Below are 18,812 nucleotides of genomic sequence, written 5' to 3' on the forward strand. Positions count from 1 at the left end.
AGGGTAGAGGAAGGGGATGGGTGGGAGGGAAGGGGTATGGATTTGAGGGAAGAGGAGAAGGGATGGGTGGGACGGGGATACGGAGGCAGATATGGGAGTATCACACCATTTTAAGCAAAGCTTGGGAGCCTGGCAGCCTTTAAAAACCCTCAACTCCCCTCTAATCTAATTACCAGCTGTCTCCAAGCTTCTGAAGAGGCCCCATTTTCACAGCTTCCATGTTAATTTTGTTCATCAGGTGGAAAGTGCTTAAAATCACTGGTTATAGTAACCAGCTCCTCCTCTGCATTCTATTGAATGGTGTTGATGAGGGACAATTAACATGTATATTCACTGCCCTCCCACTGCCCAATTACAACAGGATGTCCTATGCTCAAGTGGATGGTTTTGAAGTATCAGTTGTTCAATAGAACATTACAGCACAATACACGTCCTCTGGATGACGATGTTGTGCAGACCTTAGAACCATCTCAAAAATCAATCTAACCCTTAACTAATCTAATCTACTAACAATGTACTATTAATCCATATTAACAGAACATGGATCCTTAAGGTTGTTATAGCCAGGGTTGGTAATGGGGACAAGCTCCTTCTACCTATTAAATGCTCCCAATGGTGTGCCACCAAATAGCTTCTGATAACCAGGTCGAGTTCCTGGCCTTCATGTGTGGTTTAGCTACTAAACCCAGCAAAAATGTTTCTACTGGCCGGTGAAGGGACAAAGACGGGTTACTGGCACCTAAAAAAATCAGTCGACTCATCATCCATAGTTGGCAGCTCATCTAGGAGAGGGTAAGCTCTAATCTCAAACTTCTGCTGCCTTGTGGCTCCACCCACTCATGAGGAAGGCTTTGGGAGTGAACCCTGAGGAAAAATCCAGAGCTGGAGTCCTTGAGACAGTACTTTGTCGAGTTTAGATTAGATTAGATTCATCTTTATTGTCATTGTGCCGAGTACAGATACAAAGCCAATGAAATGTAATTAGCATTTAACCAGAAATGCAAAGAATAGTGTTATTTACAAAATAACCGTGAATACAAAGTGCTACAGCACACAAATATAAAAGTACTGAGACAGTGCAATATGGGGGCAATACTGCTTAGCGCTGTGTTCAACGCTGACTGGAAACCCCTGCTGCATTGCTGGTAGCAAGCTGTACTGGTCTCTGCCGTTCCCTCGGATTCATCAACTGTGTGGAGGGGGGAGCCTGATGCAAGGGCAACAGGTTGCTCCCCATATTGTTCTGCCCTGGCTTGCGTATCACACAGATCACTGGGATGCAACATCCATGGCCAACCCCAACCTACAGACAGTCTCAAACAGAACATAGTATAGTACAGGAACGGATCCTTCGACCCAAGGTGTTGTTTCCGATGACTGACAGGGTGACGAAGTATGAGGTAAGACTGTTTAATGTTACTGGCACCATTATAATAAAACAAGCAGTTGTACAAGTAATAAGAGTGACCAGTGCAGCATGAGAGTATGTCTGTGAGTTGTAGTGGGGTGTGGCAGGGCATTCAGACAGGGTACATGTGGCTGTGTGCTTATCCAAGAGCTTCTTACACACTATCATATTTGCCCCCACCACCACCCCTGGCAGTGCATTACACCCACCACTCTATTAAAAAAAAATTGGCCTGTACATCTCCTTTGAACTTACCTCCCCTCAACTTAGCTGTCTGCTCTATCCATACCTCCCAGTTGTTGAAAGCCCATCAGGTCTCCCCTCAGTCTCCGGCACACCAGAGAAAACAACCCAAATTTGTCCAACCCCACCTACTAGCTCATTCCCTCTAATCCAGACAGCATCCTGGCAAACTTTTCTGCAAAACCCCTATAATGGGGTGACAAAAATTGAATGCCATACACCAGATGCAACTTTATAAAGCGGCAACATAACGTCCTGATTCAAACTGAGTGCCTCAACTCAACTCGTCTCAAAAGTGATTGGTTGTCAATTGTCAAAGCACTTGCTCAAGTGTCGCCCCGTAGCAAAACTAGCAGCCTAGGTTCTTACAAGATAACGGCACCTGATTATTGAAGGGAGGTAACATGTAAATTGGGTTTCTGGTTCATGTTTGAATTTATTATTTACTGGAGCTCATTTGTGAGTACGGGGAGTCAATAAGTTAGGTGCATCTACGCCGATGCAGGGTGTTAAAATGAAAGGTTGACAAGCCAGTTATTAACTTGGAATAATTGATAGCATAGCAGAGGGTTATGGGATGTAAATAAATGAAGGTACCAGCTCCAAATCACAAAGAGCCTCTGCTAAAGTCATTAATGCACATTTAATACTCACCAATCCCAGGCGACACAACCCTTTCGTAGTGGTAGGGGTTGACACAGACGCTATCGTATTTCAAATCAAAAGCAAACTGACAGAACTTGGCGTGCTTCAGCTCGTTCTTGTGCAAGTCTGGCCACCGCCAGAGGCGTGCGTAGATCACGTGAGGAAAGCCTTTCCTGCCAGCGACCTGAAAAGCAGGCAAGTTAGAGTCATCCCAAGGCCAAATACACATATTCTTCAGTGAGGAAAACGGTTTCTTTCAGCCAGAAGGCAAAGGCTGTCTCCCTCAGCATGGGCTACCTACAGCAGGTATTCGAGATGCTTTACAGGGGAGCTGCATATGCAGAGCTCCTTAGCACTGCCAAACGATCCCCTACCACCAGCAGTAGGTACCGTAGCATTACAACAAGAACTGTAACGATGGGAAATCGCTTCTTTCCCCAGACCATAAGACTACTGAACTTCCTGTTACTACCCACGTCTCTTCATGTTTGAAGCACCAGTGGCGCTATACTGTTTAATTTTTAGCTTGTGTCATAAATACACCTAATTGTTTGTTATTTTATTTGTGCCAATATTAGCTTATGTTGTGTGTGAGTCATATGTGCTATGGTGTGAACCTTGGTCTGGAGCAATGTTGTTTCATTTAGCAGCACACAGTTGAATGACAATAATCTTCATTTTGGTTTATTGTCATTTAGAAACCACAAATGCAATGCAGTTAAGAAATGAGACAACGTTCTCTAGAATGATATCACAAAAGCACACGACAAAACAGACTACACCAGAAAATCCACATTACGTTTGGTAATACCCAAATCCTGAGTCTGGAGAGGCTGCTGCATATTAATATTGCGCTACCATCTTAGCGAATTCCCCGGAAAGGAGCTCGAAAGCCACCAGACAAAACAAGACTACCCAGACACACCAAGTCAGGAGACCAATTCCACCACCAACAAACCAAAAACTAAAGCTACAAGACTAAAGCTAAACCACATAGTTACAGTTAACATATAGTTACAACAGTGCAGACAATACCATAATTGATCTAAAAAAACAGACCATGGACACAGTAAAAATAGTCCAACGATGTTAAAAGACTATGTCCAAAAGAAACCACCACACAGTTTCCACAAGTCCTCAGGGGCCCGATAGACTTGTCATCCCACGCAGGTGGCAGAAGGGAGTACCCCCGCTATGGACTTCCACGGCGCCAGACTCAGTCAAAGAACACTGAGGCTGTCTACAAGAAGGGTCAGAGCCATCTCTATTTCCTGAGGAGACTGAGGTCCTTTAACATCTGCCGGACGATGCTGAGGATGTTCTAGGAGTCTGTGGTGGCCAGTGCTATCATGTTTGCTGTTTTGTGCTGGGGCAGCAGGCTGAGGGTAGCAGACACCAACAGACTCATTCGTAAAGCCAGTGATGTTGTGGGGGTGGAACTGGACTCTCTGACGGTGGTGTCTGAAAAGAAGATGCTGTCCAAGTTGCATGCCATCTTGGACAATGTCTCCCATCCACTCCATAATGTACTGGTTAGGCACAGGAATTCATTCAGCCAGAAACTCATTCCAGCGAGATGTAACACTGAGCATCATAGGAAGTCATTCCTACCTGTGGCCATCAAACTTTACAACTCCTTCCTTGGAGTGTCAGACACCCTGAGCCAATAGGCTGGTCCTGGACTTATTTCCACTTGGCATAATTTACTTATTTTTATTTAATTACTTATGGTTTTATATTGCTATATTTCTACACTATTCTTGGCTGGTGCAACTGTAACGAAACCCAATTTCCCTCGGGATCAATAAAGCATGTCTGTCTCACAGACTCAGCATACAATGAAAGCTCCGTCAGACCCAGCCTCACAGACTCAGCACACAGTGAAAGTGCCCTGACCGCAGCGGATACGGAGTCCGTCGAACCTCCGATCCTCCTACCATTCCCTCCAGCACAGCCTCTCGGAGCACCATCCTCTGTGGAGCACACTATGGGGCCTCCGCCAATGGCCACCGGCAACGCGGCCCCGAGGACTGGGGGCCTGTTCTTCTCAGCAGAGACCTGGACCTCACAACAGCAGCAGCAACGAAGAAGGCCTTCCTGGAGATTTCCAGATGTTCCTCCGTGCTCCCACATCTGTTTTCCATCAGATTAGGATTGTGCACGGCACTCCGCTTAACAAATAACAGATATCAGCTCCGGAGTGGCTGCTGCAAACTGCGTCGCGCCGCCATCTTGTAAACTTGAACTTGTATCTGAAGACGCTAGAGAAACACACTTGCAAAGTTCTCCAAGTTCACTAGAGGACAAGCGAATCAAGGCCACTGTCCTCTCTCGACTCAATGGTCATCTCGTTTCCAAGTTTAACACCACACTCCTGATGCAGAGCCTCCATTTTGAGCTTTGTGGTGTAGAAAAAAAATTACTAGGTGGGCAGAGGAAAAGATCCAAGGATGTGCTGAAAGCCTCCTTCACAGTAGCATAGGAGTCAACCTAACATCATTACAGTGTCAGTGACCCTAGTTCAATCACACTCCCCCACTCCTCCAATGGGACGAATAGCCTCTACCTCCATTCTGTTCTCAACCAGCGACAACACGTCAATCAGACCTGTATCAGCAAACAACCATGAGTTTGGTGAAAAAACAAAACTCTCCAAACATTACCCTTCTCAGTCAGTTGGTTTTCTTTCCAATTCCTAGCAGGGTGGAGTAGAATGCACATCTCACTCCTACTTCCCCAACTATCAAGAACTTCTTGACATCGCTCTTCTCCAATTTCATGCCTTCTCGCACGGAGAAATAGTTCTGCCCTGCCTTGACCTCTCGATACTTTACTTCTATTGTCACCAAACAATTGATAACAGAGTGTAGAATCATCACAGCAATATTTGATTCTGCGCTTCGTACTCCCTGATACCCTGACTAAATCGCTCCTTTAGCCAAGAAAATGCAACTTCAGCCTGGGATTAAGAGCCAGACATTCTCCACGACATGTGGAATGTGCAGATCTCCAGACGGCAACAGAGAGTAGTGTGGTGGTGTGGCAGTTAGTGTAAACCCCAGTGATCGGAGGGCAGGGGTGCAATTTACACTACTGTCTGTAAGGAACTTGAACGTTCCCCCATGATCATGTGGGTTTCCTCCAGGTGCTCTGGTTTCCTCCCACATTCTGAATTTGTAGGGTTAGGGTTTGTGAGCAGTGGACGTGGCCACACTTGCCAGCTGCTGATCACAACCTTTACTGATTTGATACAAGCAGCACATTTCACTGTATGCTCTGCTGCACACGTGACAAGTAAAGCTCATCTTTAATCTTCAACAGATTCTCATAGGTGCCGGTGCCGCATGATAGTGTAACATTATTATCAGCGACCCCAGTTCAACTGCACTGCTGTCTGTAGGGAGCTGGTATGGCCGCCCTGTGTCCGTGTGGGTTTCCTTCCACTTCCAAAGACACAGTGGGCATGGAGGGAGGTAAGTAAATACACAGACACCCCACTCACTCCCAAACCATTTGGGATAGAATTGAGAACATCAAGGAGATGAGTGAGAAGCACACAGAGCCATCCCGTGAATGGAGTAGACAACTTCACAAGCTATTAACATACACGCTGATAGGAGGCTCAGGTAGAGTGGACTGCCAAAGACTTTTCCCTAGGGCAGAAATGAATGAGCACAATTTTAAGCTGTTCGTGAAAGTATAGGGAAGGATGTCAGAGGAATTACTTTTTATTCAAACAAAGAGCATGGTAGGTCTGTGGAATGCACAGCCAGGGGTGGTGGTACCGTCAGATACATTAGGGAGTTTTATAAGACTCTTAGATGGGCACATTCATGAAAGAAATATGGAGGGCTATGTGGGAAGGATGGGTTAGCTTGATCTTGCAGTCATTTAAAAGATTGGTACCATGTTGTGGGCAAAAGGGCTCATGTACACATCCATCACTGCCATCCATGGAAGAGTTTCCTGCTCCCAGGTCAGCCTCATCAACCTAACAGCACACAAAATCTTTTCTTCCCCCTTTATCTAACTCACTTTTAATATATATTGAACACGGTTCCACAACTGACATTATGTAATTAGTCCATGGGTGGTGATCAGCCCACAACATTATCCCACACACAAATGACCCAGCAAAACAAAGTGGGCAGTAGTGGTTGGTGCTTGACAGAAAGACACCACATCTGGCAAGAAACATTTCCCACCTGACTGCCTAAACTCCTCTTCCTGTAGTGCCTTCCACAAAGTTAAAAAGCACAGAGGCAGGTAGGTCTGTATCCCTCCAAACACTTCCCATCTATTCTCCTCCATTTATTGTGAAATTTGTTGTTCTGTGGCGGCAGTACAGTGCAAAAGTTAAGAAAAATTACTGTAAGTTACAACATAAAATACAAAAAATTAGTGCTAAGGAGAGCAAAAATAGTGATGTAATGTACATAGGTTTATTTAGAAAACTGATGGTGGTGGAAAATAAATTGTTCCTAAACACTGAATGTGGGTCTTCAGGCTCCTGTAACTCCTTCATGGTAGTAATGAGAACAGGGCATATCCTGCGTGATGGGGGCCCATAATGATAAATGCTGCCTTTCTGAAGCATCGTCTTTTGAAGATGTCCTCAATGCTGGTGCCCACGATTTGTAGATTTTTCCGATCCTGTGCAATTGTGGCCTCCAAACGACAATGCAACAAGTCAGAATGCTCTCCACAATACACTTGTAGAATTTGTAGGAGGCATACCAAATTATCACCTCCTCTGGCAGCCCTCTCTGTTTCTTCATTGATATTAGTCTCAGTCCCTGAACCTGCGTTACTGGAGCCTCAGGTCCCACACCACCATGTTCAGAAACAGTTACTACCCCTCCACCATTAGGCTCTTGAACCAAAGGGTTCAACTTCACTTGCCTCATCACTGAAATGTTCCCACAACCTAGATGCTCACTTTCAGGGACTCTATCTCATGCTCTTGATATTTATTGCTTATTTATTTGTTATTATTATTTATTTCTTTTTGTATTTGTAGTTTGCTGTCTTTTGCACACTGGTTGAACGCCCAAGTATGTGTGGTCTTTCACGAATTCTATTATGGATTTATAGAGAAAAGGAATCTCAGGTTTGCACATGGTGACACATGTACTTTGAACCTTCAGGTAGGATCATAGCTACTACTCTTAGCTCCTATGATTTGAGAGCTGTTCTTTGTTGTATAAGCTCTGGTGTGTTTTTCTTCCCCATCAGAAATGATGAAAGTTTCAGGAGACTTGGTACACCACCAATTACATGCACATATTTTTACAGATGTAGAAACAGATTTCACAACATATGCCAGTGATATTAAACCCAATTCTGATAAATAAATCTGAATTTTAGTAACTCTCCCCAAAGCCATTAATACAGATTGCATCACCAACATCAGTCAAGCTTCCTTACAGTTGATAAGCCCTCTGAAATACTGACTGTATCTCAGCTGATTTCAATCTATCTGCCTCGAATTATCAGTCAACTCTCTCGCCCAGCGTCTCGTGTGAATGGTTAGACCTCAACTGATGTTAATCAACCTCAGTTGCACCGTCATCGAGCAAGCCCTGCCAGCAATCCTTCCTGATGTAACACTGCACTCTGTTACAACCTGCTGTTGTGCTGGGGTAATCAATTAAGAGTTACATTAAAGTATTATACCTCAATATTAATTAGTTAATGCCTGTTACGCCACTGGAGTTTAGGGTAGCAATGAAGGTTCCCCCATCTCTCTCTCTGTCCTTGGCCATCTTCTCTGTTGTGCCCCGGGTGTGGTTCAGGGTCCTCACTTCTGCCTCTAGGGTACGGTGCCAAGTGGCCTTGGTCTCTCACGTTTCCTCCACCCTTCAGGGGTCCAGTGAAGCTGTCTTGATGATGGAGCTGGCCTCTCCTTTCATCACTTGCCCAATCCATCTCTAACATTTCCTCATGATGACTGTGGCCATGTCCTCTTGGTGACACTGAAGAGTAGGGCGCTCTTGGAGATCTCTCTTGGCCAGAACATATCCCGCAGGCTTACGGTGTGGGATGGAACAGCTTGGCAAGGTCATTCTCTGTCACGCCCCAAATTCCTGACCGGTATAAGCAGCTCTGGTACAGCTTCACCCTGGTGTGGATGTTGTACTTGGTTGATGCCCATATGTGGCTCATTGATCTGAAGATGTTTCTAGCTTTGCTGAGTCTGTACTGGATGTCATCCTCAGATCTTTATATTGAGAGTACTAAAATAATTGCATGGTCGTGGTGGCCATTATAGATGAGCTCAGTGCTCTACAACCTAGAATTAAAATGATCCCGAGAATGAAAGACCATATGACCACAAAATATAGGAGAATTAGGCCATTCGGCCCATTGAGTCTGCTCCAGAGTTTGTTATGGCTAATCCAATTTTCTCTCAACCCCAAACTCCTGCCTTCCCCATGTATCCCTTCATGTCCTGCTCAATCAATAAACCTATCAATTTCTACTTTCAATATACCCAATGACTTGGCCTCTACAGCTGCCTGTGGAAAAGAATTCCACAGATTCACCACTCTCTGGCTACAGAAATTTCTCATCTCTGTTCTAAAAGGACACCCCTCTATTCTGAGGCTGTGACCTCTGGTCTTAGACTCCCCCATCATAGGAAACATCCTCTCCACATCCACTCTATCGAGGCCTTTCACCATTCAATAGGTTTCAATTAGGTCATCCTTCATTCTTCTGAATTCCAATAAAGCACCCATAGTGCTTTCCTCTTACATTCCTCCTTTCCTTTACTTTTGATTTCCAAGATGGCAGCGCGACACAGCTTGCAGTGGCCACTCCAGAGCTGATTATCCGTTATTTGTGAAGTGGGGTGCCATGCGCAATCATAATCGATTGAAGATAGACATGGGAGCACAAAGGAACATCGGGAAATCTCCAGGAAGACCTTCTTAGTTGCTGCTGTTGCTGTGAGGTCCGGGACTCTGCTGGGAAGAACAGGCCCCCAGTCCTCGGGGTCACGTTGCCAATGGCTGTTGGCAGGGCCGTCTTAATATGCTCGGCAGAGGATGATGCTCAGAGAAGCTGTGCCGGAGGGGATGGTCATCGGCTCGGAGGTTTGACGGACTCGGAGTCCGCTGCGGTCAGGTCGCTTTCGGTGTGTGCTGCATCTGCGAGGCTGGGTTCGACTGAGCTTTCGTTGTGTGCTGCGTCTGTGAGGCTGAGTCGGGCGGCGCCATGGAAGTCCATAGCGGGGGTATTCCCTTCTGCTGCCAGCGGGGGATGGCGAGTCTGTCGGGACCCTGGGGACTTGTGGAAAATGTGTGGTGATTTCTTTCGAACTTAACATCCTTGGACTATTTTTACTTTGCCCATGGTCTGTTTTTTTTTATCAATTATGCTATTGTTTGCACTGTTGTAACTATGTAGTTTTGTGCAGGTCTTGTAGCTTTCGTTTTTGGTCTTGTTTTGTCTGATGGCTTTGGAGCTCCTTTCTGGGGAACGCGCTAAGACAGTAGTGCAATATTAATATGCAGCAGCCTCTCTGGACTCTGGATTGGGGATTGCCAAACGTTATGTGGATTTTCTGGTGTAGTCTGTTTTGTCATATGCTTTTGTGATATCATTCTGGAGGAACGCTGTCTCATTTTTTAACTGCATTGCATTTGTGGTTTCTAAATGACAATAAATGAATCCTGCCTATCCCCTCCCTGTTTCCCCCCCCCCACCCCTTGATCTTTCCTCTTACTGGTTTTTCACCTGGCACCTACCAGCCTTCTCCTTCCCACACTCCCCCCCACCTTCTTTATGGGGCCCCTGCCCCCTCCCTCTTCAGTCCTGACGAAGGGTCTCAGCCTGAAACGTTGACTGTTCATTTCCACGGATGCTACCCAACCTGCTGAGACTGAACTCAGTAGTTGGGAGGATGTTGGAGTTGATTGTTAAGGATATAGTTTTGGGGAAAATCTTGCCTGACAAATCTGTTGAAATTCTTTGAAGAAATAACAAGCAGGATAAGCAAAGGGGAATTAGTGGATGTTTTGTTGTTGGATTTTCAGATGGCTTTGATGAAGTGCCACACATGAGGCTGCTTAACAAGCTATGAGCCTGGTTTTACTGCAAAGCTTTAGCATGGATAAAGCAGTGGCTGATTGGCAGGAGGCAAAGAGTGGGAGGAGGAGGCAGAATCATAAGAGAGGTGATAGGCAGCTGGAGGAGGAGGCAGAGTGAAAATGGGATGGGGAAGGGAGGGGAAGGGAATTACCGTAAATTGTAGAATTCAATGTTCATGCCAACATGAGGTGTTGTATATGTATATGAGGTGTTGTTCCTCCACCCTGAGTTTGGCCTCATCATGGCAGTAGAGGAGGCCATGTATGGACATATCCGTATGGGAATGTGAAGCAGAGTTGAAGTGGGTGGCAACTGGGAGATCCTGTCTGTTGTGATGGACGGAGTGGAGGTGCTCGACGAAGTGATCCCCCAATCTGCGTCGGGTCTCGCCGATGTAGAGAAGACCACAACGGGAGCACCAGATACAATAGATGACCCCAACAGACTCACAAATGAAGTGCTGCCTCACCTGGAAGGACTGCCCGACCTGCTGAGTTCCTCCAGCGTGTTCCTCCAGCTTTGACCCCAGCATCTGCAGAGTATTTTGTGTTTACTGAGTTCAGTCTAACTGGTCTATAATTTCCTTTCTTCTGGGTCTCTCCCTTACTGAAGAGTGGAGTGACATTTGCAATTTTCTAGTCTTCCAGAACCATTCCAGAATCTAGTGATTCTTGAAGGATCATTACCAATACTTCCACAATCTCTTCAGACACTTCTTTCAGAACCCTGAGGTGTTCACCATCTGGTCCAGATGATTTATCTACCTTCAGACCTTCCAATTTGCCAAGAATATTTCTCTCTAGTAATGGCAACTCCACACACTTCATGACCCCTGACAACTGGAACTTCCACCATACCGCTATGTCTTCCACAGTGAAGACTGATGTAAAATACTTATTCAGTTCATCTGGCATTTCCTTGTCCGCCATTACTAACTCTTCAGCATCATTTTCCAGTGGTCTGATATTTAATCCTGCCTCCCTTTTACATTTTATGTATCTGAAGAAACTTTTGGTATCCTCTTTAATATTATTGTTTAGCTTACTTTCATATTCCATCTTTACCTTCTCAATTACTTTTTTTAGCTGTCTTGTTTTGGTTTTTAAAAGCTTCTCAATCCTCTAGCTTCCCACTAATTTTTGCTCTATTAAATGCCCTTGCTTTGGCTTTTATGTTGGTTTTGACTTCTCTTCACCAATGGTTGTGTCATCTTCCCTTACTACTTCTTCCTCTTTCGGATGCATATATCTTGTGCCTTCCAAATTGCTTCCAGAAATTCCACACATTGTTGCTCTGCCGTCATCCCTGCCAGTGTTCTTTTCCAATCCATTCTGGCCAACTCCTCTCTCATGCCTCTGCAAATCCCTTTACTCCACTGTAATACTAATACAGGGTCATCATATGAGGAGTGTCTGATGGCTCTGGGCCTGTATTCGGTGCTGTTTAGAAGAATGGGGGAAGGGGGAAGTTCAGATTTCATTGAAACCTATCAAACATTGAGATTTCTAGATAGAATGGACATGGAGAGGGTATTTCCTTTAGTTGGGGGTGGGGTAGTACTAGAGGGCACAGCCTCAGAATAGAAGGATATCCTTTTAGAATTGAGATGAAGAACTTCGTTAGCCAGAGGGTGGTGAATCTGTGGAATTCATTGTCATGGACGGCTGTGAAGACCAATTCATTGAATGTATTTAAAGCAGAAATTAATAGGTTCCTGATTAGTCAAGATGTCAAAGGTTATGGAGAGAAGGCAGAAGAATGGGGTTGAGAGTGATAAGTCAGTCAATCAAGATAGAATAGTGGAGCAGGATCAATGGACCAAATAGCTTAATCTAATCCTATGTTTTATGGGCATATAAAGTCAAAACATAAATTAACCACTCAATCTCACAGTGTCTTTACTTCCTTGAGAGGTTAAGAAGTTTCAGCATGTTACTGAACACAGACAAACTTCTACGGTTGTCCTGCTGAAAGTACCCTGGCTGGGTTCAGTACAGTATGCAATGGGCTGGAATGCAAGAAGCTGCAGAGGGTAGTGGGCACATCTCGTGTTTACAGGAGGTGCTTCCTCAAGAAGGCAACATCCATCGTCAAAGATCCCCACCATCCAGGCCATGCCATTTCTCACATTGCTCAGGAATCAGGAAGAGACCGACTGACTATCGTAGTGTAAAGAGGTCATGGTACTACTATTACTGAAATAGTGATTAGAGTTACACACACACGCACACAAAATGCAGGAGGAATTCAGCAGGTCAGGCAGCATATAAAATGAGTAAATAAACAACGTTATGGGCCGGGACCCTTCTTCAGGACTGAATAGGAAGGGGGAAGACACCAGAATGAAAAGGTGGGGGTGGGGGAGGGGGAGCAGGACAAGCTAGAAGGAGATAGGTGAAGCCGGATGGCTGGGAAAGGTGGAGGGCTGGAGAAGAAGGAATCTGAGAGGAGAGGAGAGAAAGGGAAGGAGGACGGACACCAGGGGAGGTAACAGGCAAGTGAGGAGAAGAGGTACAGAATGTAAGAAGAGGGAAGAGAGAGTGTAAAAGAAATCAATGTTCATGCTATCAGGTTGGAGAACACCTATAAAGTATTTCAGGTGTTGCTCCTCCACCCTGAGAGTAGCCTCATCTTGGCATAATAGGAGGCCATGGACTAACATGTCGGAAGAGGAATGGGGATAGGAATCAAATGTTGGCCACGGGGAAATTCCACTTTTGGCAGATGAAGCAAGGTGCTCAACAAAGCAATCCCCCAGTTTATGTCGGATCTTACAGATTAAGAGGCCACATCAGGAGCACCAGATACAACAGATAACCCCAACAGATTTGCGGGTAAGGTGTTGCCTCACCTGAAGGACTGTTTGGGGCCCTGAATGGAGGTGAGGGATGAGGTGATTGGGCAGGGGTAGCATTTCTTTTGCTTGTAATGATATGTGCCAGGAAGGAGATTAGTGGGGAGGGACAAATGGACAAAGGTATCATGGAGAGAGCAATTTGATTCTTGCAGGAAGTAGAGAATGGGTATAAAGGTGCCTTTGGTGGTAGAATCCCTTTGAAAATGGCAGAATTTACAGCGAATGATGTGTTGGGACACAGAGGCTCATGGGGTGGTAAGTGAGGACCGTTAAGGTGATGAGAAGATTAACGTTGTGCAGATTGGTTCAAGTACAGAATGGTTAAAGGGAAGTACCTGTTCTTGAAACTGGTGGTGTAGGTAGGGTTGAGCAGAGTGCATGTCTCAGAAACACTGATTCCACCCCCAACTATCAAGTGCTCCTTGACTTCACCGGTTTATGACCGCATGCATTCTTGCTGGAGGGAATAATTTTGCTCTACCCTGCCCTCACAATACCTTGATTAAATCAAGGAGAGACAAACCAAATTTAGCCTGGGATTAGATCTAGACATTCTCCCTGGGGTGTGCAAAACTCCAAATAGCAACAGCTTTACGAGGTGGGTGGGGGGGAGGGGGTTACGGCAGCATCACTGTTAGCGTGACACTGTACAGTGTCAGCTGTAAGATCAGGGTTCAATTTCTGCTGCTTTCTGTTAGGAGTTTGTATGTTCTCCCTCCAGATGCTCCAGTGTCCTCCCACAGTCCAAAGACATACAGGTTAGGGCTAGCAAGCTGTGGGCATGCTCTGTTGGTGCTGGAAGTGTGGCAACACTGCAGGCTTCCTCTTGGACTGTGTTGCTTGTTGATGCAAACAATGCATTTCAATGTTTTGACGTACATGTGACAAATAAAGCTAATCTAATCTTTAAGCATTGCTCTAACATTATCCCTAAAGGGTTCAGGAGATCAGCAACCTATTAACCTTTTAAATGCAACACAACATTTGATTTTAATTCAAATCTCTGTTCATGCATATTTTACAGCTTCGTGCCATTTACGAAATGCTCTGAATTGAAGCCTCTTGCTCTAACTACATTACGTTCCATTTGCCAGTTTTGCTCACTTGGTTAATCTGTCCATCTGCCTCTGCAGCCGTCTACATTATTTATTGCGTCATACCACTTAGTGACATCTGCAAATTCAGATAAAAGCCTTCATTCTGACAACTGAGAGGTATGATATAAAGCTGAGACCTCTGTGCAGATCTCCTGGGCAAACTACCAGAAAAACCCTGCCAAATCTATTATTTCAAATGCAAAGTGGGTGCCTGGAATCAGTTCGACTTTAGTTGTCATTCAACCACACACATGTATACAGCTAAACAAAACAGTGTTCCTCTGGGGCCATGGTGAAAAATTCAGCACATACAGTCACAAAAGCACAAAATAATATGAGTCCAAGCCCCTGAATGGCTAGGCCTGAAGACTGATGATGCAAGGGATGCTCTCTTGGACCACGCTTCTGCAGTAACAGTTTCTCATCTCGTGCTGGGTCAACCACAGGCATTTCAGCTCATCTTCCAGGGAGTGAACACTGGAGAGCAGCACTGACAAGATTCCAGCACTTCCACATCACCTCTGGTACCTCCTCCACTGGGTGGTTGTAACAGGTAGCACCACGACACGAGGACTTGGTCCGAGCAACAACTTGCCATCAGTCCCACCAACCAACCAGCCTTGGAGAATTTGATATTATCAATCTCCAACAGGGTCTTGTGATCACAAGAAAATTAGTTAAGACAAAGATTAGCGCCATATGCCTTCTTCCTTGGGTGGCTAAGGCGGGTGACGATTTGGTACACATAGCCCTTTTGCTATCCAGCAACTTGCTACTGAGATATACTTGCAGAAGTTGGTGGTCTTAATATTCAGCAGTCTCTTGCGATCATAAGAAGGACGTAACGGACAAACAATGGCATCCTTTTCCACTCACCTCAATAATAAGCAAATGCTTTGAGAGGCTGGTCAAGGATTACACCTACAGCTTGCTACCACCCACGCTAGACACCCTACAATTCACCTACTGACATAACCGGTCGACAGATGACACAATAGCCACAGCTCTACATATCATCCTTACCCATCTGGAGAACGATACTTATGCGAGAATGTTGTTCTTGGACTACAGTTCAACATTCAACACCATAGTTCCCTCCAGGCTGGACAATAAGTTCAGAGACCTCGGCCTTCACCCTGCCTTGTGCAGCTGGATCATAGACTTCCTGTCAGATCACCAGCAGGAGTGGGCTCCCTCACTTCTGCCTCTCTGACCCTCAACACAGATGACCCTCAGAGCTGTGTCCTTTACTCTCTGTATATCCATCATTGTGTCACCACTGCTCCAATCTGCTAATTAAATTTGCTGACGATACTACATTAATCTCAAATAATAAAGAGGCAGCCTACAGAGAAGTCATCACCCTGACACAGTGGTGTCAAGAAAACAACCTCTCCCTCAACATCACAAAAACAAATGAGCTGGTTGTGGATTACAGGAGGAATGGAGACGGGCTAACCCCTATTGACATCAATGGATCTGGGGTTGAGAAGGTGAACAGCTTCAAGTTCCTCGGCGTATATATCACCGAGGACCTCACGTGGTCTGCACATACCAGCTGTGTGGTGGAAAAGGCACAACAGCACCTCTTTCACCTCAGACGGTTGAGGAAGTTTGATATGGGCCCCCAAATCCTAAGAACTTTCTACAGAGGCACAATTGAGAGCACCCTAACTGGCTGTATCACTGCCTGGTATGGGAACTGTATTTCCCTCAACCGCAGGACTCTGCAGAGAGTGGTGTGGACAGCCTAGAGCATCTGTAAATGTGAACTTCCCACTGTTCAGGACATTTACAAAGACAGGTGTGTATAAAGGAGCCAAAGAATCATTGGGGACCCGAGTCACCCCAACCACAATCTATTCCAGCTGCTATCATCTGGGAAACAGTACTGCAGACAGGACCAACAGGCTCCGGAACAGCTTCTTCCACCAGGCCATCAGACTGATTAATTCAAGCTGGCACAATTGTATTTCTATGTTCTGTTGTACATACTAGTTATTACAGATTGTGCATTGCACATTTAGACAGAGGCGTAACAAAGATTTTTACTCCTCGTGTATGTGAAGGATGCAAGTAATAAAGTCAATTCAGACCCGGAGAAGCTGGCGCGACCGAGCATGCCGCCCGCCATCTACCTGAAAGCATTTTACTGAAGTGGTGGTAGGAGTAGATGCCATGGGAGCAATTAAGAGACTCTTAGGCGAATTCAAGTTTGGTTCATTAGTGTCACACGCACCAAGTGAAAAGCTCGACTTGCATACTGCTCACACAGATCAATTCATTACACTGCACATTAGGCAGCACAAGGGAAAATAAAGGCAGAATGCAGAATGAATTGTCATAGATACAGAGGAAATGAAGAGCAGGCAGACAATGAGGCGCAAGGTCAAAACAAGGTAGATTGTGAGATCAAGACTCCATCTCATCTTTCTTTCTTTTTCAATCTTTTTGTTAATATCAACATGGTAAGATTGATACATAATTATTGGGATTACAAAATTAACACTATAGTTCCCAAATCATACATGATACAAATAAAATATAAACAAGACCAAAAAAACTGGGTATATCAATATAACCATATAACCATATAACAATCACAGCACGGAAACAGGCCATCTTGGCCCTCCTAGTCCGTGCCGAACCCTTAATCTCACCTAGTCCCACCTACCCGCACTCAGCCCACAACCCTCCACTCCTTTCCTGTCCATATACCTATCCAATTTTACCTTAAATGACACAACTGAACTGGCCTCTACTACTTCTACAGGAAGCTCATTCCACACAGCTATCACTCTTTGAGTAAAGAAATACCCCCTCGTGTTTCCCTTAAACTTCTGCCCCCTAACTCTCAAATCATGTCCTCTAGTTTGAATCTCCCCTACTCTCAATGGAAACAGCCTGTTCACGTCAACTCTATCGATCCCTCTCAAAATTTTAAATACTTCGATCAAATCCCCCCTCAACCTTCTAGGCTCCAATGAATAGAGACCTAACTTGTTCAACCTTTCTCTGTAACTTAATTGCTAAAACCCAGGTAACATCCTAGTAAATCATCTCTGCACTCTCTCTAATTTATTGATATCTTTCCTATAATTCGGTGACCAGAACTGCACACAATATTCCAAATTTGGCCTTACCAATGCCTTGTACAACTTTAGCATTACATCCCAACTACTGTACTCAATGCTTTGATTTATAAAGGCCAGCGTTCCAAAAGCCCTCTTCATCACCCTATCTACATGAGACTCCACTTTCAGGGAACTATGCACAGTTATTCCTAGATCTCTCTGTTCCTCTGCATTCCTCAATGCCCTACCATTTACTCTGTATGTTCTATTTGGATTATTCCTGCCAAAATGTAGAACCTCACACTTCTCAGCATTAAACTCCATCTGCCAACGTTCAGCCCATTCTTCTAACCGGCATAAATCTCCCTGCAAGCTTTGAAAATCCACCTCATTATCCATTATAAAAAACACAGAACCAGGTCAAATTACATCTTGTGAAAATATTGAATGAATGGCCTCCAGGTCTTTTCAAATTTAATAGAAGGGTCATATGACACTTCTAATTTTTTCCAAGTTTAAACATGACATAGTTTGAGAAAACCAGTGGAATGTGGTAGGGGGATTAATTTCTTTCTAATTCAACAAAATAGATCTTTTGGCCATTAATGTAAGGAATGCAATCATCCAACAAACAGGAGGAGATAAATGAATTGACTCCATCATTGGTAAACATCTCATCTTATTAAGGAACCACTTAATAGTCTTATAGCAGTGGTGTTGAAGCTGGCACTGGAAAATGGACTGCTGGGCCAACCTAAAAGCGGCACATCTGAGCCTCCAGACTGCAGACAGCTGAAGTACACAGAGTGATGGACATACTCCACAGATTAGGCAGAATGGAACCAGTTTACAGGGAACTGTCAGTCATCCTAGACTTGATGGGCTGAATGGTCATCATAGATGGCATAAGAAAATAAAAATATTAGCTTTCACTTCACTCTGCTTCCTTTACTTTATTGTCACCAAACAATTGTTACTAGAGCGTACAATCATCACAGCGATATTTGAGTCTGCGCTTCATGCTCCCTGAAGTACAAATCAAAGTAAATATAATAAAAATTTAAATTATAAATCATAATTAGAAAATAGAAGAGGGAAGGTAAGGTAGTGCAAGTCAGGTCCGGATATTTGGAAGGTACGGCCCAGATCCGGGTCAGGATCTGTTCAGCAGTCTTATCACAGTTGGAAAGAAGCCGTTCCCAAATCTGGCCTTATGAACCTTCAAGCTCCTGAATCCTCCCGGAGGGAAGTGGGACAAGAAGTGTGTTGGCTGGGTGGGTCGTGTCCTTGATTATCCTGGCAGCACTGCTCTGATGGCGTGAGGTGTAAAGTGAGTCCAAGGATGGAAGATTGGTTTGTGTGATGTGCTGGGCTGTGTTCATGATCTTCTGCAG

The 18,812-nt window shown here is 44.8% G+C and overlaps 1 protein-coding gene across 4 annotated transcripts in view; it reads right to left on the reverse strand.

The window, feature by feature from the left end:
* smad10a (SMAD family member 10a) overlaps nucleotides 1-18,812 on the reverse strand; it is a 118,522-nt gene that overhangs the window by 44,969 nt on the left and 54,741 nt on the right. For all 4 annotated transcript variants that reach the window (XM_059980135.1, XM_059980136.1, XM_059980137.1 and 1 more), the window contains one exon: nucleotides 2,306-2,480. In XM_059980135.1, the coding sequence (XP_059836118.1) occupies nucleotides 2,306-2,480 (175 nt within the window). The remainder of the gene's footprint in view (nucleotides 1-2,305; nucleotides 2,481-18,812) is intronic.

The sequence above is a fragment of the Hypanus sabinus genome, chromosome 9 (assembly GCF_030144855.1).
Source record: "Hypanus sabinus isolate sHypSab1 chromosome 9, sHypSab1.hap1, whole genome shotgun sequence".
Classification (NCBI taxonomy): Eukaryota; Metazoa; Chordata; class Chondrichthyes; order Myliobatiformes; family Dasyatidae; genus Hypanus; species Hypanus sabinus.